The 24,207-nt window shown below is 41.1% G+C and overlaps 1 protein-coding gene across 1 annotated transcript; it reads right to left on the bottom strand.

Moving 5' to 3' along the window:
- Positions 1-300: 300 nt before the first annotated feature.
- On the bottom strand, positions 301-8,057 carry LOC107206769 (cytochrome P450 2H1-like). Its single transcript, XM_015632947.2, has 9 exons — positions 7,822-8,057; positions 6,634-6,796; positions 5,632-5,781; positions 3,806-3,966; positions 3,233-3,409; positions 2,663-2,804; positions 2,190-2,377; positions 1,594-1,735; positions 301-1,113 (listed from the first exon to the last, which is right to left on the bottom strand). The coding sequence occupies exons 1-9, from the start codon at positions 7,999-8,001 to the stop codon at positions 932-934; spliced, it is 1,485 nt and encodes a 494-aa protein (XP_015488433.1). The 5' UTR covers positions 8,002-8,057; the 3' UTR covers positions 301-931.
- Positions 8,058-24,207: the final 16,150 nt, after the last annotated feature.

The following is a 24,207-nucleotide window of genomic DNA, read 5'->3' on the forward strand; positions in this document are numbered from 1 at the left end:
GGTGCTGTGGAGGGGCGATCCTGGTATTATTTAAATTTGTCTTTTTTTTACCCAATGAACAGCTCTGTAACCATAGTTGGGGTTCTGATAGGTCTCATAGGGTCAGTGCAGCTTTATCCCAAATTGGGAATGGACGTTTACAGGTCATTAGCTAGCTCATTCTTCAAGCCTTAGTACATTTCATATGAGTGAAATGAAGCCGTCAGATGTGTACAGGACTTGAAAGAGATTTTGGAATGTAAGCTTTGTGGACACTGCTTTTTCAGTAAAAGATTTTCTGGAACATCAGAGAAACAACAATTCAGTATACTGCTTCTTTATTTTGCGGTATAAATTGTAATTCCATAAACCCTCATTGTAATCACAAGGATGACCCATCTGCCCAGTCATTGATAAACTCTCCCCTCCACAGTAGACAGGAAGTACTGAGGCAAGAATACAGTAGATGGTCATTATTTAACATAAAAAAAAACCAAAACCCTCAGTGTTTTATGTTTGCCTTTACAAATAGATTACAGACAAATTAAAGTACAGAGAGAAGTACTTCAAGCAAAGTTTATAAAAACCCTGGAGTACAAGCGTCTGTTCCTGATGGAATCCCTCAGGTGATAGGAACAGCAGCAGCAGGGCTCTCAGAGAACTAGTGCAGACAGTCTGGCATGTCAGGAGCTGGGCAGGAACCAGAGCTGAGTGAGGTAGATGCAGAGAAGAATCTGTGTAATTTTGTACAGGGAGCTGTGTCCTTCCCCATGTGATTGCCTATTTTGTTAAGAGCTGGCTGTGATGATTATAGAAGCACCATACAACTTTCTAAGCACTCTTCTTTCCATAAAGTATTTACCAAATGGTCTGATGTTTCATTCTCAACAGATTGGGGAATGACTGTCATTCAACCAGTTGAGTTCGGGATCTGGAAACTGTCTTCACTTGGCTAACGTGGAACAAAAGAGACCTCATAGTGTTGGGGCAGGTTTGCCAGACTGGTGATTATTGGGCTAATGTCAATGTCTTTGTGATCCACAGTAGGCTTCAAAGTAAAGTTCTGCAGGATGGATATTAAAAATATAAATATCTCCATCCGGGCCAGACCTTCTCCTGCACAGACACGTTTTCCTACAAGCAAAAAGAAAAAAAAAGAAAAATTACAGTGGAGTATTTTTCTGATAACTGATTTTAGCCACAGTTCCATGAAAGTTCAGATATCTCAGAATGCATAGGCAGCACTGCACTATTTTGAGGAAGCATGAATTAAACTAGGAACTAAAGGTTTAGAACAAGAGCACTCAGTGTGTGAGGGCAGTTTGAAGGCTCTGGTTGCTCATGTTCTGCTGCTGTTTGATGGTAAGTTTGAGAGACAAGTTGCATTGCCGAGTCCCACTTCACACACATCGTGTAGAAAGCACTGGAGAAGGTTTTGTGTTTGCTAAAAAACAAAGTCAGCTGAACTCTAGTGCAGGGGTTAGAGCTGTCCAGAAATGACTGTCGCAGATGTCACCTGACATCATTGTACTGACAGTGTTGATTGAGCCATGAAATCTTCAGAGAGATTTCAGGAGAGGATGGTCTAGGATCTGAAACAGCAAGAGGTCTTACCTGTAGAAAATGGCATGAAGTAGTCACTCTTTTTAAAGGTACCATTTGCATTCAAGAAATGTCCTGGGTCAAATTTTTCTGGATTTGGAAATTCCTTGCTATCATGTAGGACAGAAGTCAGCATAGGGAATATCATAGTATCCTGAATTAACAAAAAAGAAAAGTACAATGGATGTATGTCAAAGCAAGGAGGCACTACAAAGTTCTCAGAGCTAAACAGAAGGGTAGTCAAAGTTTAACCAGTTTTAATGAACATTTAATGCGTGAAAATATATGCCACTGGTATGGCAAAGATGTTTTTTATTGAATTTTAATAGTGAGTCTGTTTAGAGTATTTAATATTGCTTCCAAATAAATTACCAAAAAAAAAAAATATAAAAAGAAATATCTCCCTCTTCATACAGAGGATGAAAAAGTATTTTCTTTTTTTTTTTTTCTAATAGAAGGGGTTGGACTCAATAACTTCCAGAATCCTCTTCCAAAAAAAAAAAAATTAAATTCAGTATCACCTTTCAATGCTTTTTAAAATAAATAAAATAAAATAACATCATTGTTTTCCAGAGATTACAACCTTTCTCAGACACAGTGGAACAGACCTTGGGGATAAAATAGTCTCTGAACTTGGTGTCTCTGATTACAGCATGTGGGACATTAAGAGGAAGGAAATCAATGTATCTCTGGATTTCATGGATCACAGCATCTGTAAAGGGCATCTGGCTCCGATCTGACATGCGAGGGCTTCGGTCTCGGCCAATCACGGAATCAATCTCCTTTTGCATTTTCTCTGTTAAGAAATCAGTAGATGTTGAATGAACAAGTTCCCCATCTGTTTGCCTAAACCTCTCTACACATTTACGATAAAATTTGATTTTAGAACACCAGGAATATACGAATATACCTAGTATTAACATCTGCTTCCCGTGAACACAACTAAGACTTATACACATTTCCACACTGCAAAAATATATTTCCTTACTTAGGGGACTATTGCCACATGTGGTAATGACAGGAATTGTCCAAACTGACCCCACAACCCATTAAAAAGCTTTAAACTATTCATTTCCATTACCTACTATTTCTGGGTATTTATGGAGAATCAGAATTGCAAATCTCAGTGTGATGCTTGTGGTCCCTGTTCCTGCAAGGAACAAGTCGAGCGTGGTTCTGCTCAAGGTCTCAATAGTGAATTTTGAGTCATCATTCCCTTTCTCCTGCAGGAAGATTTGGCAGAAAGTTTTGAATGACAATGCCAAGAAGTCTGCTTGAAAAGAAAAATCCTGTACCCATAATGTAGGTTTATGGACACATCTAATGTTCTTTCAAAAATATGACACTCATTCTCCAGAACAGCAGCATTTATGGTAGGTTTACTGAATAATATTATGAAACTTTTTTAATATGGAAGGAGCACTGAATTATATTAACCAGACTGGTATTCAGCTTTCATTACTTTGGTTCATGCTGTTAATTCTGTGTTTAAAATTCATTGATAGGAAAATGGAGAGAATAAAATGAAGTCAATGTATCAAGAAGAGCAAGTTCCCCTCTATTTGCAAAAAACCAATGCCCCATCACAAGTAAAGATGAGAATCAAGCAGGGATTTCCATATAATCCAATACATCTCTACTCGTACAGTACCTGTTCCATTTTATTAAGAAAAGCATCAATAAAATCTCGAGGACAAGTGGGATCCAGGGTTTTCTGATGTTCCAATACGATATCAGTTGTAAATTTATCAATTTTTTCAAAATTTTTTATCAAAAGTTGGTGAGGTCCAGGTATATAATCCATGAGAGTTGGGAAGAAATTATATACCTGTAAAAATAAAGAGATTAAAAAGCACATTCTGATTAATGTGGATAAAATAAAATGTTCCTCTGATTCTAACTATGAAAATAGTTAAAAAGGGGCAGGTGAACTGTTTTGGAACAGTAGGTCTTTCTTACTCAGGATTTTATTGCCATTTACTTTATGATTTCACTATATTCAAGGATTTGAGCAACTTTTGCAATGATAGCCTTTGGACATTCAATGGCAATTCCTTAAGGTAAAGAAAAACCAGCAGGAATTTGTTTAACTGCCTTTTTCACTTCCAAAATTTTTTTCAAATTTAGGAAAACCCACTGCAATTAAAAACTAATAACATGAGTAAACATTCCTTAATAAAATATTGTAATAACTAAGAAATGTATTAAATAAAACCACACACACCTGTGCTTGTATAGAGGTCTGGAGCTGGTTGTTTTCCTCTATCCAATCAATTAAAGTTAGAAATTTCTTGTCCTCATAGTCAAACCGATCCCCAAAGACGATGGAGCAGATGATGTTGGAAACCGCATGGATTAGGTAACTGCTGGGGTTGAGGGGTCGCTCTGCAACAACCACCAAAAACATGGTATCTTGCTTTCAGTATTTCATGAATCATCCCCTCCTCTGACACTACAGGGTAGTTTCACATTCTCTGGAGATCCAGAATTTTGCACTCCTTTGAAAGGATGGTGAGGGGCTTATCCAATTTATTCTTCTCTTTTTGAAAATCAGTGAACTGATTTTACTCTTACAGTGGTTTAAGTATCATTTTTTTCTTATTCTCAGCAGAACACTGGTCTGAGTGCCTTAGCTCCTCTTCAGCTAGCACATGCCTGTCTGTCTTATAGACTGTTTATTAGAAAGAGTCTAAATATTCCCACAAAATCCCAATTAAACCATGGGGGCTTTGTCTGAATCACATCTTTAGGTTATTCCACTCTCCTTATTAACTTTATTTGCACAACCTGTTATATAACCCTTTCCTTGAGGTTCCAATGCCAGTGATCAAAGTCTAGTTTTGATACCACAGCTGCATAACTCCTGTAAAGAGAACTATGGTGTAAGCAAAAAGCAAGGTAAGATCCAAGAAAGAAAGGAAAGCTATAATTACAGATAGTGATAGGGTGCACTTCAAGGTTTCAAGATGAGAAACAATAACATGAAAAGGTATAAAATCCTGAAAGAAAACCACAGAGTGAGAAAATGTCAGCTTGGTAGCAGACCATTCCAAGGAGCAATAGCACCAATTCTCTGCCTGATCAGTTACTCTATGGCCATTGAAGACTCAGCAGATATCTCTGGTGAGGTGGTGAGTATATTAATTCTGAATGTAGAAGACACTGGTCATAGCTATTTATTAATTGCATTAAGGGTAAATAATGGATTTATACTTCTTGGTTGTATATATCCTGCTTGTAAAACCTTTTAACACACAGTAAAAGATGCTGTAACAAGGTGAGCCAGAGTTTGAGGCTTGCATAAGGGCACGAGAAATACAGTATTACTGTGATAGTCAAAAGATAAAAGCAATGCAGGTGAGAGGTTTTTCTGATTTATAAAACGAATGTTTATCTGAGAAGCCAGATTGACTTTTCTAGTGGCTTATGGAAAACAGTGATGCTTCATCATTCTCTTAGGTCCATCTGCTTTCCCTCCCTTGCAGAATGGGCACACGTTGAGGGCTGGCAATGAAAAGGAAGCCTGGGGTCCAGGCTGGAACTCTGCCACCCTCAGGGGACACACTTAGAAGTACCACTGACTTCTATACTACCAAAAAACACATTTACAGATTGAAACCAAGTGGGTAACCTTATACCCTGCCCTCAGAAGTAGCTTATATCCCTGTTCCTATTGGACAACAGCACCAATACTGGGACATATTGTCTAGAGCTCAGATGGACTGGACCCAACCCCAAATATCTGCAAATGGTGTCTCCAGTGCTGGATTCCATCAAACCCTTGGCTCTGTGGCAAAGCCATTCCTTTTGCCACTTCCTGTCTTGTTCCTCAAGCAGAATAGGTTAAAAGGTGCTTTCAAAAGCTCTTCTACTTTTATCCTCCATACTGCCACAGTGCCTTTGATTGACCCACTGATAACTTTGCCTACAGAAGCAGGGGGCAGAAACAGCCCACTCCTTGGGTCATAGATTTTGTGAAGCAGCCCTACACCCATCATTGTCTCACTGCAGATATGCACAGAGTCTCAGCAGGCACAGCCCTTTTCATACCATGTGTGTTCTTGAGCCTCTCCACCAGAAAATGAGCTTCCTCCTGGATTCGCTCCTCAATGCCCTTTTTCCCCATCCCAAAATCCCGCAGGGTGGTGAGTGTAAATCGTCTCAGCTGCTTCCAGATCTCCCCGTTGCTGGTCACAATGCCTGACACAAGGAGGAAAAATAGGCCTTCATGATGAATCAGGGATTTTTTCCCTTTAATGAAAACTACACAGTAAATACTCAGCATGCAAAGACCCCTCTCTGTGGAGTTACACTGCAATTTCTATCTACCCAAAATAATAACTTCTCTGCAATTGTTAAGGTGACAAATTTGATCCATCTGTCACAGCAGTTGAATAAAATTTACTTTATTCCCAGGATAAGAAAAACTATGTTAGGAAGTAAGGAAGAAGTAATGCTGAATTGGTCTTGGGCACAAGGCCTTTGCACTGACATAACCAGTTAAATGTTCTGCTGTGCACCTTCACAGAGCATATCATTATAGAAAATACCATTGGTACTGCACTATATATATAATACCATGGAATTTGGTATTATAAATGCCATATTAGGAACTGACCTGGTGAATAATCTCATGACCTAATCTGGACTGTGGCACTTACTGGGTTAGCCTATATTATCTTATCTTTGTTGTGTTATGGACTTTCCTTTTGCTAGTTCCTTAGCTATGTGTATATTCAGATTTTCAGAAATGGAAGAATGAATGCAAGACCTTAGAGGCACATTTAAAGAACAAAATTTTAGCTGGAGCTTGAAGCATGCTGGAAATTAAAAGGCACTCAGTGAAGCCATCCTGGGATCTTTAATGGCTCTCCAGGGGACCAGTTTACTCAATGGTCCAAGTAATGAGCTGGGTTTTTGGCCTTTAATTGCTAATTTGTCTGCACAAAAGTAGTAAACTAAATCTACTGTTCCCCCCTGCACTTCCCTCTCAGCTGTGTTTCTGAAGCTCTGAAAGCATCTTTTTGCATTCTGGCATTACCAAGGACATACCTGTGCCTTGGAAGAGTTTCTTGATCAGTGGTAGACTGCCTCTTCCACTGAAGTCATCTCCTTGATCAACCAGAGCTTCTTTCACAACATCATAGCCATACAGGACCACAACCTTTTGTGGGCCTAAATGCACCGTGAAGACGGGACCATACTTCTCACTGAGCTGCAGGAAAGGTGAGCATAAAGAACAACATGACAACATGAATGATAATTGTGTGATGTTTGTAGCAAAGAGGTCTGAGGGGTGATGTGTCATTGTCCCAGCACTGTTGAGACATGACATTGATTAACAATAATGCAGAGATCTTTCAATTATGAGTTACAGACAAGGGAAGAGGGAATTGTACAAGAAATAGGGAATATGAATGGAAATGGCGAGTATCCAGTCCAAATCTGACAAAAGAAAATAGCCCTTCACAGGGCTGGCAAAAGATTTCAGAATGCCTTTGTGCAGGGCAGAGTGGATAACAATTTACATGACCTCTAAAATCAGTTATATACACAATATAGAAGCAAATGCCTAAAGGCTTTTTGACCACAAACAGTGAAACTGTCTCTCAAAGGGTTATTTTAGGCAGATGGGTGACATCAGTCAGGGGTGGGAATGGACAGCACAATTCAACTCCAAACATTTTTACTACAATTTCTGCACTTGCTTCTTCCACTCCCAGGAGATCCTACATATCTGCTTGGGAGCAGAGGCAGCAGAATGGAGCTGGGTTCTCCCATTGAAAAGGGCCAGGCTGTGCTGCCAGCATGATAAGGAATTGAGCACAGGAGGACTATACTGCAACACCATCAGTGCCTTGACTGCAAATCCACTGCAAATAGTAGTACTGTGGAACAAATTGTGAGGTCAGCACAGAACTCATTTCAGTATGGTCACTGCAAATATATAGACTGACTTATAAAATATATAGATATGGATATGGATATGGATATGGATATAGATACATAGATATACACACACACTTGTAGTATATAGACTTAGAAATACAATAAACAAAAAGATTATTGCAATATATAGACTTAATATACATGTATATATAGGAAACCATGTTTTTTCTGTTTGAATCTAACATTTGGTCAATGCAAATTAAGCTTATGAATTTAGCTGAGACCGGCAGGACTGGACTTTATTTTATATGCCATGAAGACAACATAGGTAAGAATAAGACAGTCCCTTACCTTTCTTATGCTTTCAGGCAAATTCCATGGGTTTATCTGGAGCAGGTTTCCAACAATGGGGAATGCAGTGGGACCAGGAGGCTCTTTACCTTTTTGAGATCTGCTTCTCCATGAGGCAAATGCCAGGAGGCATGAGATGCATACCAGCAAGAAAATAGTGGTCGCTCCCAGGGCCTCCATGGTGGGCTGAGGAAAGAGAAGTCAAGTGTCAGAAAAGCTTGATGCTGGACCTGTAAATCCATGCCTATTTATATGCTGTGGTGCCAAAGGACATGGTTGAAATTAGCCAATAGTGCCTTCCCATTCCTTTTGAGATACGAGTTTACTTATTAATCTGCTCATGATAAGAATGAATGTTACTAAAGCTGACTTCGTGAGTTATGTAATAGTCCTAAAGCAATGGCAATTAAGACCCGGCAAAGCCCTGCTAGGGAAAAAAATGAACAAGGAATGAGAACATGTGTAGAGAGCAGAAGATGGTAAAAACTGTAGTGTAAGAAAGGGAATGGAAGTATTAATGGAATAAAAAAAAGAAACAGCTTTCATTACCTTAAGAAGTCCCTGTGTAATAAGAAAGAGATATGACATTGCTCGTAAAATAATCCTGATTGAGAATCTGCAGAAGATTGGTTATCTCTGTTTATCTCTAGCTATGAAACTGGTGCTCAAAGACAACACAGTCGACAATGCTGGCAAGAAAAATGAAGTGTGCCAAACACAGAATATTGAGTTGGAAGAAACCAACAAAGTTCATCTAGTCCAGCTCTAAAGTGAATGGTCCCTACAGGAATCAAATGTACAACGTTGATGTTATTAGCACTATGTTCCAATCAGTTGAGCTAAGCTCAATATCAGTTCTCTGTAGCAAACTCTCTGAACAGTTCTGTTTGAAACAGCTTTCTCTTTTTTATTCTTCCTCCTCCCTCTCCCACCTTCCCCTCTGTTTTCGAGAAGCTTTATGTTTTATAGCCCCAAACCCCTAGCAGGGGAGAGAAATCCTCATTTCTATGCTTCCTGGGTAGGTCTTGCCCCACAGAAGAGCCCTCACCCATCACCCCATAGGCTCTGGTCACACTCTGACCACTCTCCTGCTCTTTGCTTCTGACACCTGGGTCTCTGTAAAGCACCTACTGACAATGGATGAGCATTAAATTAGTGTCAGTATCCTCTGGCAGTGTCTGTTTCTCTTTACACACTAGAGAGGGAGCTCATCCAGGTTTTCAGACAACTAATGTCAGATTCGGGGTATCCCACCCAAACAACCACATCAGGGACCATTTCAGTCAGAGAAACAGGCTCTGCCACCTGCCAAGACTCTTCCCATCCCATTCCATCATTTGACATTTACCCAAAATTATACTGAGCCCTTAGATGCTGTGATGCTGGAAGGATGTGTTAAAATGCATATAATCTTATATATCCTTATATATCCCATATATAAGAATATATATCCTATACATAAGAATATATATGTATCTTAATCTCTTCTTTGTCTCCTTGGCCATGGTAAGTAATTTGTCTTCCTGCATGAACTCGTTGTTGGTTTAGAACTTGAGTCCACATTTGTTCAATCAATTTTTGAGTGTTCATGTATACAAGAATAGCTGGCCTACTGTAAACACCACACTTTGTTCTCTACTGAGTTGTCAAAATGGGGTTTAAGGATGGGCAGATTTTATCTTTAGCCCAAGTAGCTGAGAACTAACAGATTCTACAATGGTGAGGAAAGAAACATGTCCTGCTTAAATTTAGATATTAAAAAGGTGGGTGTACAAATGAGCTGGTGGTCTCCTCTGTTAGTGGGGAGATACTGATACTTCCAGAGAACAGGTCATCCCACTTTGCTTATGAGCTTATTTTTGTGAAATGAGTCAGTCACTGAAGAAGTTTGTTTCCCCTGACTACAAAAGAAGGCTCTGGAGACATACAGATTTACATGTCTGTCTGCTAAGGATCTGTTTTGAGGCAGATGACTCTAATTCCCTGCTCATTTCTCCTGGTCCTAATGGATTTTTTTATCAGCAATAAATTCTGCAAATTCTGGTACAATGGGCATTACTCTGAATACTGCACACCAGGGTATTTACAACCAGAAGTGGGCAGATGAGTGAAATTGAAAGGAACCTTCTAGACTTTGGAGGGATGATTATACTGCTGAAAACAGTTTTATTGTCATCAAGGGAAAAACTCTGATTTTTTTACTTTTGTAGATAAAGTGCCTTGCATTCCTCTATTGGCAGCCCTGAGGGTGAACAATTGCTGTGAAGCCTAATGCACTGGAAAAGCAGGGCTTTGTTTGCAGCATCATCCCACATCAGGACATGGCTTTTTTATTATTTATCTAATTACTCACATAATCCCTGAAGGGTTTCAAAATGGTGTTGGGAATAAAGCCAGAGCTGCTTGGAGGGATCCATGGATTTAATTGGAAAGAGATTTAACTGCCAAAGGTCTTGGGTCACCTCTGATGACAGAATGACAGGGATTATTTGAGTGTGAAAGGCTATTTGAATATGAAAGGCTTATCTGAGTCTGAAAGACCCATCCTGATATAGTTCACATTCACAGGAATCACCTAAAAGACTCTTTCTTCCAAGCTTTCTTCCCAGTGTGGTAGGAAAGCAGATGCCTGGGCCTCTGGTCTTGTTACAAACTGGCACCATTCTCTGGTCCACCTGCGAATTCAAACTCAAATTGACAGGGTGGGATGCTGCTGTCTGTACCAGTCTCTCAAATTCCAGGCCCTCCTTTGAAAGCCTTCTGGAGAGTGTTGCCTTGCTGGGTCTGCCTTGTGGCATGTATGGGCCAGCTCCTGGGGTTCTGTCCTGTGTTTACATGTGGCCTTTAATCTGGGACCTGCACTTATTTAACTTGCTTCTGTTGTCCTCCAGATTGGGTCTGTGAGAAAACAGACACCACCTTCTCCCCAGAACAGCCCCTTAAGTGTATTCACAGCCTGCTTAGGCGTAATGGATCTGGCTCCCTCACAGCAGCCAGTGTGGTGCTGTGATTTAGATTTGGGACAATGGTGAGGACACACCAGTGTTTCAGCTACTGCTGAACAATGCTTGCACAGCACTGAGGCTTTGATTGCTCCTTCTGTCCCTAACCCAAGTAACAGGCTGGGGGATAGCAAGGATTGGGAGTGGACACAGCTGGGACAACCAATCCAAACTGACCAAATCCATGTCTTAACATCATGCTTCGCAATGAAAACTTTGGAATTGTCTCTCCAATGCAGTCATTGTTCAGAGACTCTGTGATCATGAGCCTTCTGGTGGTGAGTCTTTGCATCACTTGTTTATTATTTTTTTTTTCCTTCTCTTTGTTTAACTGTCTTTATCTTGACCAGGAAATTTTATCATTTTTGTTCTTCCAAGTTCCTCCCTCAACCTGTTAGAGAGAAATCTAGAGTTGTCACAGTGGAAAGCTGGGTACAGACTATCAGCCAGTGTCTATTCCTTGGCACCCAGGCACAGATAAACGGCATTTGTCCTTTTCTATATTTTCAAATAAGCCAAAGGAGGTGGCTTTTCACATACCATGCCCTTGGGCTATGGAACACCCTTTTTCAAGATGTATGTGTCCAAAAAATGACGAGGCCAATTCATGGGAGCAAAATCCATTGAGGGTACTCAAACACAAAGATACCACTGATATCTCAGGAATCACTGGAGACTGAAGCAGTCTGAAAGAATATTCCTATCTGGTAGCCACGTTTGGTTTGGTTTTGTTCTGTTCCTTGGGAACAAATTTTTAAGCTAGTGTTGGAGTTGGACAGAATTCTGGGCTGCCTTGACTATTGTCATGATCTGGCACACCCATCTTCAGGCTCCTATGTCCTTACATTAAAATTAGTGACATTTCACTAAACCTTTTCATTGAAATGCTTTAACCCCAGCTGACAGCTGAGCACCACACAGCCACTTACTCTCCCTCTCCAGCAGGACAGAGGGGAAAAGGACTGGAGCACTACAAGTGAGAAAACTCATGACTTAAGAACATTTTAATAATTGAAACAAATAATGACGAAGAAGGAAGAAGAAGGAAGAAGAAGGAAGAAGGAAGAAGAAGAAAAAGAAGAAGAAGAAGAAGAACAACAACAACTTATAAAAGTGAAACTCAAGAAAGACAAGTAATGGAAACTAATAGGATTTCTCGCTACCAACCAACTGACGCCCAGTCACTACTGAGCAGTGGTCCCCAACCTATTTCTCTCTAGGTTATGCATTGAGGATGTTTCCATATGTTATGAAATATCCCCTTGAACAGCTGGGATCAGCTGTCCCAGCTGTGTCTCCTCACAACTTCTTATGCTACCTCAACCTATTTGCTGACTGGGTGGTAGGAGAATTAGAAAAGACCTTGAGGCTGTGTAAGCACTGCTCAACAATCACTGAAACATGCTTGATTTATTAACACTGTTTCCAGCACAAATACAAAACATGGCCTCATACCAGCTACTATGGAGAAAATTAACTCTACCCATCCAAAACCAGGATGGCAAGTTGGCAGAATAGCCTGTGGAAATTGTCTTGCCTGTTCTGCTGTGAATAGCAACATCTTAGCTGCTAAACTTTTACTACTTTAAGACAGGACATTCCTTAGTGCTGTGTAGAAAATACAAGATCAACCTCTGCCTTATTTCTGGCAGCAATTTCACAAAGGATCTGCTATGGTCAGCAAGTATTAAGGTTCAGTGATATCTTCAGTATTCAACAATTTGTGTACACCCATATTTGTAAAATGCTACACGTTGTACTAGAGATAAGATACAAATCACATCATTAGTTTTCAGATCACAAAATGACATTTGACCAGCTTGATCAAAAAACTTGGTTAAATATTTATGTATGAACTCACTAGACCCAAAACATAACTTATCTGAAAAAGAACGAAGTCAATGAAGTTCATCAGTCATTCGCAATCCACAGCAAACTGCTTTTTAGTAATCAGAAGGGCATGGAAATGAAGCTGATAACAGCCTTTTCTTGACCTGTATTGTGATTCCACCAACAGTAAATCACAATGTTGCTGCTATACCCCATCGTGTCTCAGTAAAGGTGCTCAGTTCTAGACTATAAAGAAAGAACATGCACTTCCCCAAGTCAGGAAAAAAAAGTCAGGAAATTGGAAAAGTCAGTCAGGTGCTAGACATGGTAAAAAGAAGTGAAAGCTGCCAGTTTCAAAGAAGGTGTCTGAGCTTAGCAGATTTCCTGAGAATGCTGCTCTCAGCGACCTGCATGAGCAGTTGAGCTCCTCCTGACCAGTTGCAGAACCACTGTGGTGTACAGCAGGTCAACCAGAAGGTGTATGCTCTGTGAGATAAGGAAGCAAAGGGACAACATTATCAGCTGTCCCCAGCTGCAGCACCATCATCATGGGGAAGAGTGCCCATCGTGCCTTTCCAGAGGCAGGGAATCTGCAGACAAACAAGATTTGAGCACAGACCTGCTCAAACTCGGGCTAGGGTCTTAACTAGAGGCAGTCTGAGACTTTAGAAAATTGATTATCATCATCACAAAAAGTCATGGAAGGATATAATTTGCTGGTAGTCTGTATGCTCTGAAAACAGCACATATCATAAAGAAAAATGATAACAGAAAAACTCACCAAATAATTTAAAATTCAAGAAGAATTCGGTAATCACCAAGTAACAAAACCTTTGTTAACACTTCATGATATCAATTAACTACAGTCATAAGGGAAACAGATGATAAATCATGCATTTAAAGCACAAAAAAAGCAGTAACTGATGCTGACACCAAGTGATAAAATGTATGCCTTCATCATGCCTTTCAGTCCTGCCAGAGACAGAAGCACAGAAATAGCAGAGTAGTTTGAGAAGATCAAGGAGGAAACAAAAGGAACACAACAACCCCAAGAAGTGACCCCCAGACAGCTCTGGGCCATTCTAGCAGGAGGATGGTGGTGGAGGAGGGATCCTCACCTCGGTGACACCATCTCCCTGTCGGTTGTGTAGATAGTCAGGGCACAGCAATTTCCACAGCACCATTTGAGGGGTCCCTAGTGCAATACAATACAGATGTCTTCAGGAGAACACACCATTGCCTAATCTCATCAGCCTGATCTGCCAGAGCAGTTCCCAATGATGGATTTACATATTTCCTTATTGTTTGGGATGTTAGTTTTTTAATGAAGAAAATAAACTAAATTTTAACTCCAAGTGTACAGGTAGCTGTCGGTTGGGCTTTTCTCCTAAAACATGCCAAATTACAAGCAGTAAAAGTGAAAATCATGTTTCCCTACTCTAATTGGTAAGCAAAGAAATGTAGAATAACTTGAGAAAAAGAGCTGTGCCAGAAGATGCAGGAAAGCAAGAGAAGCATGTTGACAGTCAAAGAGAAATGCAGAAAGGCCAGGACAGCATGGTGGGCACAGCCTGGGAGAGACCTTTCTCTGTAGAAATCAGTGCCAAACTGGTGAGTATTTAGTGGTGCTGTGGGCCACAAGGACAGTGACAGGTGGGACAGGGAGGACTTGCCTTGGCCAAAGACCCCATCAAGCCCTGTGTGAAGGCCTACACCAGCTACATGCTGACAGAGGGAGAAGAAGAAATTGCAGGGTCAATGGGGAGTTTCTAGAATGTTTTGTACTGTCTGCTCATCACAGTGAAAATCAGCCATGAAATGCATGTTGACCCATTGCATCATTTGTTGCCTGCACCCCACAAGGAATAAGAACTTGCATTAACTCAGAAGCAGTATCTGGGTAGCAGATGAACAGATTCTGTTTACCTAGTGGGACAAGCAGCAATGGCTTGAAAATTAACATAAAAGATAAACTAGTCCATGAGCCAAAGGCAGAGTTCACTTGCTTAAAGCAAAATATGTGACTTCCTCATGGTGAAGAGAGATTTCTAAACTAATCATTGTATTTGAGTTCCATGTAATGTTTAATAGTGATTGGTTTAGAACCCACAGGGGCCATCCTCTTCCATGGCAGCAGTCTGGATTCAGGGATTGATTCTGTTGCCCCATTCCGAAGCGTGCAACAAGCTATTCCAGTCCTCCATCACTACAGGTTTCATGCATGGGATCACTGGGTAAAAAGGGCCCATGTAAAGACTCTCCTGCTTCAGGTGTCATGCCTGTCTCCCTCAAGTGTGAAAGTGGCTCTTCCCTCCCCCCAGCCACCATATCATTCACTACACATATCACCTCCTCTGGAAATTGCGATGCCTAATGCATTCTTTCTCATTAAAACAAAAGATGTCTCCTATCCCTTTAAATTTTTTTGCAACAGTGAAAGAGGAGAACATTAACTATGATTTATTTTTCCCACTTAAGAGGTATGAAGTATATGATATTTCAATGAAAAATTGTCAGAAAAAAAAAAAGAAAAGAAAATATTTAGGTAGGTACCTCTTCCTTCTTTCTCTGTGACTTTCAGATAAAGCTATTAATTGAAGTAAATCTTCCAGTAGTGCTATGGCAGAAAATGCAGAGTGATCCGCATATGGTACTGTACAATATATACTCACAGAATTCAACAGCTCCAATGACACATTTGCAAAAAACAAAACAAACATTGCAAAGCTTATCTAATATTTCACAAGGGCTTGGCAAGAACGACATTTGATTTATCAGTGCAAATAGGTTGGTTAAATGTTTCCTAATGAACTCAGTTAATCTGGGCACCACCTGAAAGGTTCCAACATCAGACTCTGTTACTAGGTTTCACTGAAAATGAACTTCCATGATCTCTGTCAGTGTCCCATCACCTTCTCCATTGCACCTTTCATGTAAGGTACATTGACTCATTAGACTAAGAGCTATTAAGGATGGATTATTATTTATTATTTGATCCAGGTGTGTCTACCTACCTGGGGGTACCTATAGATCATGTGATGCCAAAGGCCTGCCTAGAAATGCTTCAGCCTTAGAAAAGAAAAAATTGAGAAAGAAGAAAAAAGAACACTGTCACCCTCTTTTTATGAAATAAAGAGATTGCCCTAGCCTGAATACTGAATTCATCCTTATGAGAGGTTTGTGTCTGTTCTGGAGGCCGAGTAATTCAGCTTTCGATGGGTCCATTTGAATAGCATTTGCAGACTGATGCCTGGGGGAAAAAAAAAGCTATTGAGGCAGAAAATCATCAGTCCAACCCCTAAAAGCAGGTCCTGAACTTTGAATGTTTCACAGACTATGTACTTGGAGGCAAAGAGAAGACTCTAAGCAAAATATAAGCCCAGAAAACCAGCTCCAAGCAGCATGGATCTGCTGTCACTGCCCACAGGAGACTGGTCAGATGCAGGTCTCTACGTGCTGCTAGCAGGAAACCTCAGCACAAAAACCTGGGCAGCAAACAAGAGTTATCTGGGGGTGGCAGGTACATGGAAGAAAATAGGTGTCAGGATAAAGGCAGGATGAGGGCACAGCCTGTGAGCAGCAGCCTCTGGGAGCAGGGCTGTGCCCACCTCTGAGACCCTGCAGGGGACTCTGGCCTGCAGAGGAGGAAGCAGGAGGGAGAGATACTGGTCGGCACCTGGGCACGGGGTCCCATTTCATTCCATGGAAAGACACACTGTGCTACTGGAAAGAAAGGGATGTACAAAGATCAAGGAGGCACTTCTGAGGTGCTTCCCCTTCTGCCCCTAAGGGGAAATTTATCTTGGCTAATACAAAGAGTAGTTGAAAGTAACAAACAAAATGAGACAAAGCATACATTTATGAAAATAAATACACCTAGCTGGATAATATACACCAGTTTTAAAAGGATTCTAAACTACTTGCTTCAGCCATTGTTTCTTCATTTATTTTTTATTGATATATAAGGAAATTTGAATCTACAAGTAGCATGTATATATAGTCTCACTCTATCAGTGTGATAATATGGTAAGTTCCTTATGTCTGTGGGCCGGATTAAGTAAAAAAGAATCAAAAAGGTAATATTGATTCCTTTCTTTATATGCTGTTTCTCCCACCTCTCTCCTTTTTCCTCTCAACCCTCCAAGGGAAAAAAATATAAGGGCCTTCTCTTATAGCTCAAAAAATTGAATAACAGGCTCCACAACGAATGGGACATTCCTCCCCTAATTTTCTACTGCTGGCTTATCCCAAGTCCAGGGAGGAGTTCACAGTGTCATGGATAAACAAGGTGATATCTCCAGATGGCTGCTAAGCAACTTTTGTGCTGGAGAAGGTGAGGTGCTGAAAATGTGCTGCTTCCTTAGGTGCTCTGTGGATCCTCTTTCTTTCCAGGCCTTTGGTCAGGAACATTATTTGCCTCAGTGCTGGCAATGTGCTGTACAACAAATGGCCAGGTGCAATGTGATTGCACAAGTGAGGGAGGGCATGTGGACCATATCTAACACACCTGAGCCTGCAGCACTGGGATATGCACAACCTGCAGGTCAGCTACAGAAATTTGAACAAACCTGGGTGATATTCATTTAGAGCTTGTGCTGAAAGTCATATACTCCTTGACAGAGTGATTGTACCAAAAGATTGATCATTTTGTGGCCCAGGAATTTAGATGTCTGCACAGGTGTTTTAACAGCTGAGACCCTGAGTTCTTTTCCATGTTACAGGAACATAAACCGAGCGTGTCAGACAGCAACTTCTCCTTCAGGCCGATTCTCAGTGCTGCCATCTAATGCAGAACAACTCCGTCTCCTGTTCGGCCTAAGAATTACACCCTTAATCTCATGAACGAACCAATTAATCCCATCAAGAGTTACACAGATGAAATTCTTGCTACAGCCCCACACTCAGTCTTCTCCTTGGCCCCATCTAGGACTGTGCCTGGAGGGGTGAGGAAAACCTCGTTCTCTCTCCCAAACACCACCTTTTTGTCCATACAGAGTATGTTGGAAGCAGCCAGAAACGTGTGCCACACACATTCACATCTCATGAATTCCCACCTGCTGCCAGTCTTTGGCACAGATGGAACGCTGGTCAGGCCCAGGGCTGGTGCCTGGCTCTTCTTACACTTCCACACGCATTTCCACCTGTGTGTTCCTGTACAATTCAGTATGTTATTCAGATAATGACAGAGTTGATGAAGTGGGGGGACAGAATTTTATCTCTTCATCAGAAAGTAAATACTGTTTATTTAGCCCAGTTTTCATCCAAATCCACAAAGAAATTCTCAAAAAAAATGCCCAAACCAATACACAGCAACACACAAACACACACACACACACACACACACACACACAGACACACACACTCAACCCTCCCAAAGCCCAAACCATTTCTTATCACAATTATGTTTCAGCAAAGAAAATTGCCTATTTTTATTCCCAAAGGTCATGTACTGATATATTAGCATTAAAAGTGCTATTTAAAAGTGAACAAAAAAAAAAATTCTTGCAGTATGGCTGCAAAGGTTGTTTATAGGTAATGGCTGGACTCCTGCCCCCCACTGATGTGTTCTCCTTGCCAGAATAGAAATAACGTGGAACAGGGTCTGGAAATGGTGTCATTAGTAACAGACCATTGAAAGGCTGGTAGGTGGCCTATGGCAAAAAAACCCAACCCCCAAAAAACCAACCACCAACCCAAAACAAAACAAAACAAAACAAAACAAAACAAAACAAAACAAACAATACCCCCACGCTCCCAAAACAAAGAAAACCCAACCAAACCATGGTGAACACTCGTTATTCATATTATCCCATGATGATGGAATGAACAGTCATTAAGTGGTACTATCTTGAGAAATGAACATTTTCTGCTGCTTGGCTGGTTTGTTAATAATTTCTGATCAGAATAGGAGAATGCAGGATATCCTGTTGCTGTTCAGTCCCACCAGCAACTGTGTAAAGTGTTCAGGCTCAGTGTTTCGAGATCTCAGTGCCCTCTCTTGGCTGGAATTGGCCAGGCTGGAATTTTCATAGGCAATGAATTGGATTTGCAGGGTCCAACTGCTTGGGGTTTTCCATCTTTGTTCATTAAAGACAGTTAATGGCAGCATTACTATACCATCCAGTCTCCCTGAAAGCACCTGGGCTCCTATTCATGCCTCAGATTCGTAAACCACCTCTTCCCACTTGCTGGGAGAAATAAATAAAGATCACTTCTTTCCAACAGCTGAACTTGAGGGGGATTGCCAGGGTCTAAAACATTGCCAGCAGCTTGTGGAAGATGAGGGTGTAACTTTAAAACCATATGGTAAATACAGCTGAAGGGATCCTCCTCTCTCCATTGCTGTTCAGCTCCTTGGGATGCACACACAGCAGTCACTACCACAAAACACTACATGCAAAGAATTACAGCTACATGGTGGTTTCCCTGCTCAAGGATGGACTTAGCAGCAGGTAGGCTCTAAAGTTAAGTCTCATTCCTCTGCCTACCCAGAAGAATCCTCTTGTACCTTCTTGTCTGGGACCCCAGCTCAAGAAATGACAAATGAAGACACCAAGTAATAAATACATCAAAGAAAATCTCTGTATGAAAAAGGACTCTTTGCTACAATACACTGATATAAATATGCAAAAATTCTATTCAGAAGAAACATTTTGAATTAACACAGGAATTAATAACAGCAGAATTATCCAGTAATGCCTTCATCACCGTCAAAAAGACCTCTCTACAATATAACTGATTTTCAACCTTGGCCTGGCAGGCTCCTGGGAAAGGAAAAGCTATGACCCAGTTCTGATATGATTATTAATGTCAAATAAGTATAGAGGAAGTTCATTGATAACAAGATGAAAATCATTCTGCTGTGGAGTTGGACAATGAATATTTCTTTTCTGAGTTTCTGTCTCTGCTTTCAGAGATAGTTGACCTTTCTCTCCCTGCTTTGCTCTGACCATTCCTTTTTCAAGGGGTCTGCACAAACACAAACTCTATAAAATGAGCAAATTTAAACCTGATGTTTCCTATTACCTCTTGTTTCTGCCACCACACACACTAATGCTTGTGCACTTGTTGCTATCAAAAGATGCACAAAGAGAGTGGCAGAAGATTTCAGTTGCAAAACTCTGGAGATGCAGGTAGAGACAGAGCTTAGGGACTGACTGGTTGGTGACAGGATGTGCCTGAGAGCACTCCTGCAGTCAGAGCTTGTGATAGTCCCAAAGGCCCCACACTGATACCTCATGGCCACATTGCTGCTGTGGGACTGCCTTTACCATCACAGGGGTCTCCTTGTACCACCTGGCTCCAGAAACTGCTACTCTGGTGCTTCTGCTGTGGCTGAGAGAGGAAGAGAGTCTTTTATGTGGTTGTAGCTGGATGAAGTACTGGAACAACTTCAACACATTTCATCAACATATTTTATAATCTCAGATAATGGGACCTGTTGACTATTCATCAAGAAAAAGTGCTGTACACAGCCAAGGCATGGGAATGGCGTCTACACAAAATGACGCAGTGTTTTTATACGGATAACCACTGAGTGAGGGAAAAAGTCAACAGCAGTCATTCAAATAAAGCTGTGACTTTGTGATTAAAACTAGAAAAATCACTGTACCAGGGGAATGTCAGACATGTCCAGGTGAAAACAGTAAGCTCCTGGAAAATCTGAATCTGAGCTCAGTGCTGATTCCAAAGGAAAGCAGACAGGCAGGGATCACCAGGGACAACCACACAAATTGCTGAGATGTAAAGAAGTGGACCTTAGTGCTCTCAGAAGTAAAACCCCACCAAAGAGGAAAATCCTATCTCCATGTTAACACATACTCTCTTAGAAATCCTGTAGTGAGATGCCAGGGCACTTTGTGTACCAGTGGTAAATATTAACAGTGTTGGCAAAGAACAAGAAATGTTTCTAAAATATATTAACACAGCCGGGCAGCAGCAGAGGGCACCAGTGGCAAGAACATCTGACTACTTCAGAGTGCAGAGCCAGGGCAGTCCCCACAGCCCCCCAAGGACCCTTGGAGGCTCCAGCAGTTCTCCAGAGCTCTCCTTTGCATCTCTGCGGGGCTGAGGTGTTTCAGCTTCTGGTGTTTCAGCTTCTCTTGCTGCTCAGTTTTGGGCAGTGCTTCAGGTTCACTCATCTCTCAAGATACTTGTCCCAACTCCTCCCTGTGTGATCCTCACCTATGCCATTCCCACTCTCAAAGCTTGTGCTCTGAGCCCCCTTGACATCCTTCCCCCTTTGCTTCAGGTGCCCTGCCCCAGATGGAAGGAGTCACACCACAGGGACCTCTCCCTGCCTGCTCCACACCCTGTGGTACTTCTCCCAGGGATGTGCCTGCCCCATGACTGCCCCTCCAAGAATTCCAGCACTCCTTCCCATCCTCCACAAGGACCCACACCTGGAATATGAGAGATCATGGCCACTGAGACTCTCATTTCATAAATCTATCATAAAACACTCTAGAAAATTCCGATCTCATCATTTTGCTATGAAGAGAGAGTTTCTTTTTGTCAGCCATCCCAATGACCTCCCAGAGCACCAGGGACTAGCTAAACACAGTCACAAAGCTGCTTCCAAACCAAACCACCATCCAGCTGAAACAAGCTGGGTTCCAGGGCTGCAGGAAAACGGCAGTGACAACACATGGAAGACCCACAACATTAAAGGCATATAATTTGTATCAGGATTCACATCATACTTGTGTCAGGTATTTCTCTCTGGTTTTCTTCACTGGCTCACATCCCAACCCTTGAATGCCAAAACCCTCCCACAGCTGCATCACATCTGCCCTGTCTTACCTCATCTCCAGGCCCAAATGTGCAGCTGTCCCCTGCCAGTGCTCCAGGTGTGGGAAGTCAGGCCATGGACACTGCATGCCTGGGGACACAGAGCGTTGGCAAAGCTGACACAATGCTCCTGCTGCCCTCAGCAGCACGGGGGGCATGGGGAGCCAGTGCATGATTTCTTTTGCTGTCAGTATGTTCTCCTGCCGTAGCCTGTGAAGGGCCATCTTGGTCATACGGCTCCATCTGGGTGACACCAACTCACACAGGCAGTTATGAGTCATTTTCAGAGCCTGAAAATCAGCATTGCTAGTGGCAAGATGCTGTCTTATTTATGAAGAAAAGGACAGAATTTGAATCTTACCTGTTATGGCAATAAAAAGCTAAGCTCCTCCTTCAAAAACCTTGGTGAAAGCCAGCCAACTTTAAAGGGAGGACTGGAGAATTACACTCTTTGCAATGAAAAAAAGTTGCATTTACTGGTCCTATGAATTTAATTAGCTATGTGAATGACTGAAGAATAAGAAGAATACAAGAACAGCTTGGTGATTTAACTTTGCCTTGGAACAAACAAGTGACATTTTCCAGCTTTAAGAGGCCCAAGATTTGGAAAACCAAAAATACACCCAAAATATATTCTGAAATGTTACTGGCCTAAGAAAATTTGGTGTGAAAATACCATTTGTTACTTGTGCCCCCTGTTACTAACAGGAAACTTGGTTTTACATGCACTTTTTTCCCAGTGAATTTACTCATAGTGAAAACATTTATCGTGTAAGGCCTAGAGACAGATGAACTTTGGCAGATCAAACGAGACCAAAAGCAATAAACAAAACCATAAAGAAATATCACAGAAAAACTGCAGATATATAACTCTACCCATTAGATTTTTTCCAGTTGTTAAGGGATTTTTCCTTATTCTCCTGACTCCTCTAAACTGTGTTCTCCTGTTAAAATGTGCATTTATAAATTATGAAAGCAAATGTGCATTTATAAATGATGAAGCCAAAAACTAATGCAGTTTGGCTTTACCATCCCTGCAGCATAATGAATTTTTGCTTGTTAGTCAGCATAATCTTTAAAGATTCAGACAGACTGAGTTCAAAAATTGTCAGCAATGATAAATCAATCAGCAGTTGTCCTTATTTGAATTTTTCTCTCTTTAGCTCCTGGCTCTTGACATGATTTTGACTGCAGCATTTAAGTGATTCTATTGATAAAGCAGATAAAGTTTTAAAAGAGATAAAGTGGTATGAAACCAAACCAAAGCACTGTTTCACTCAACAGTGCTTTCATGCTCCACTGGAAGTATTTTGTGTGAATTACTTTTCTTGAAATTGCCTGAAGAAACAGCCAGGCAAACACATATCAGTAAGGCTATTTCTCTCGATATATATATATACAAGCTGTATGTTGACATATGTGTTGTCAAAAAGTGTCCAAAAAGTTGCTCCTAATTTACCCCTCATCACTCTTTATCATCTTCAGATTTTTAAATAAAGTGTGTTTAACTCTCTACCAGTGCCAAGTCATACATGATTCTTGCAAGTCTCCCCAGTAACTTTTTCAGAGTAGTATCTCACCAAAAGGACAAGCTCCCTCCTCTTCCCCATGGTTCTCCCGTTTGCTGCACAGCACATTCTGCCAAAGGTGAAGGAAATGTGCACAGAAAAGTTTAGTCCATGAAGTGAGGTTGCACTGCATGTTTCTGAAAGCAGCTGAAGCCTTCAGACAACAACCTCCTTGTGAGACCTTTAATTCTTGTTTTTATATATATTTTTATTATTCTTGTATTTATATATTATTCAAGAAGCAGCTGGATAACATTTTCATGCACATGGTGTTATTCACAGGGTTTTCCTGTGCAGGGCCAGGACTTGGGCCCAGTGAGCTTTGTGGATTCCTAAAACCTCAGGATATTCTATGATACTAGGATTCACATAACTTCTGAGGTCTTTCAGGAATTGGTTTCACAAGATGTCAGTGTTTATAAATTCTTGAATTTTTAGTATTGCCCCATCACATGTGGTCAGTCCCAATGAGTCTCTTTTGGCAGTTTTCCACACACTGGGTCAAATGCTGAAGCAGAAATTCCCTTTTCATGATTGGTAACACCTGTTCTGGGAGATTTTTCACATAAACAGAGCCAAGAACCTTCACCCAGAACTCGTCCAGACCATGGGTGAGTTGCTGGCTTATTCCCAAACATACTTTCTGGATCTCCACCTGTGTAACTCCCAAAAACGTTATGGAGAGACATTTTGTCATTAGCTGCTTCAATCAATTTGTACATCTGAGTATGATCCATTACTTCAGCAAAGCCTCAGACTTTTCTGTGGGTCACCCAAATGCAGCTCAGACCTGTTCTGTCACTGCTCTCTTCAGAGCCTCTGCTTTCAGTACATGTATTTTGCAAAGCCTCCCACATCCATTTTATTACCCGGATCTGCTGGTTTCCTTTTGAGACACAAGTAGTTATAAGAAAGTTTTCTTTCTAGAAACATTTCTCATGCATACTTTGAGAACTGTTCATATCTTTCCTGTCAAGTTAGGCCTGTAAAACAAAGGGAGAAGAAACATAACTAAATCTTGGCCATGCTTATTGATTATTTCTACTCACTTCCACTTCTGCAGACAGAAGTACCAGTAACCCCACTTTTAAATCATGCAGCACTCATTAGCCTTTGAGATCTAATGATGCCAGAAAAGTAATGTTTCAGCAGTACAGTTCCTAGGAAAGAGAAGGCTTCCAGATGGCCTTTTATTC

Source organism: Parus major, chromosome 6, assembly GCF_001522545.3.
Source record: "Parus major isolate Abel chromosome 6, Parus_major1.1, whole genome shotgun sequence".
NCBI classification, from domain to species: domain Eukaryota; kingdom Metazoa; phylum Chordata; class Aves; order Passeriformes; family Paridae; genus Parus; species Parus major.

What these genes read in the sequence shown, in the direction of transcription:
- LOC107206769 (XM_015632947.2), bottom strand. Translation starts at nt 8,001, where the DNA reads ATGGAGGCCCTGGGAGCGACCACTATTTTCTTGCTGGTATGCATCTCA. An exon ending in TGCCTGAAAGCATAAGAAAG is followed by an intron (nt 6,797 to 7,821) that starts GTAAGGGACTGT and finishes CCTTTCCTGCAG; the next exon opens with CTCAGTGAGAAGTATGGTCC. An exon ending in CTTCATGCCATTTTCTACAG is followed by an intron (nt 1,114 to 1,593) that starts GTAAGACCTCTT and finishes TTTTGCTTGTAG; the next exon opens with GAAAACGTGTCTGTGCAGGA.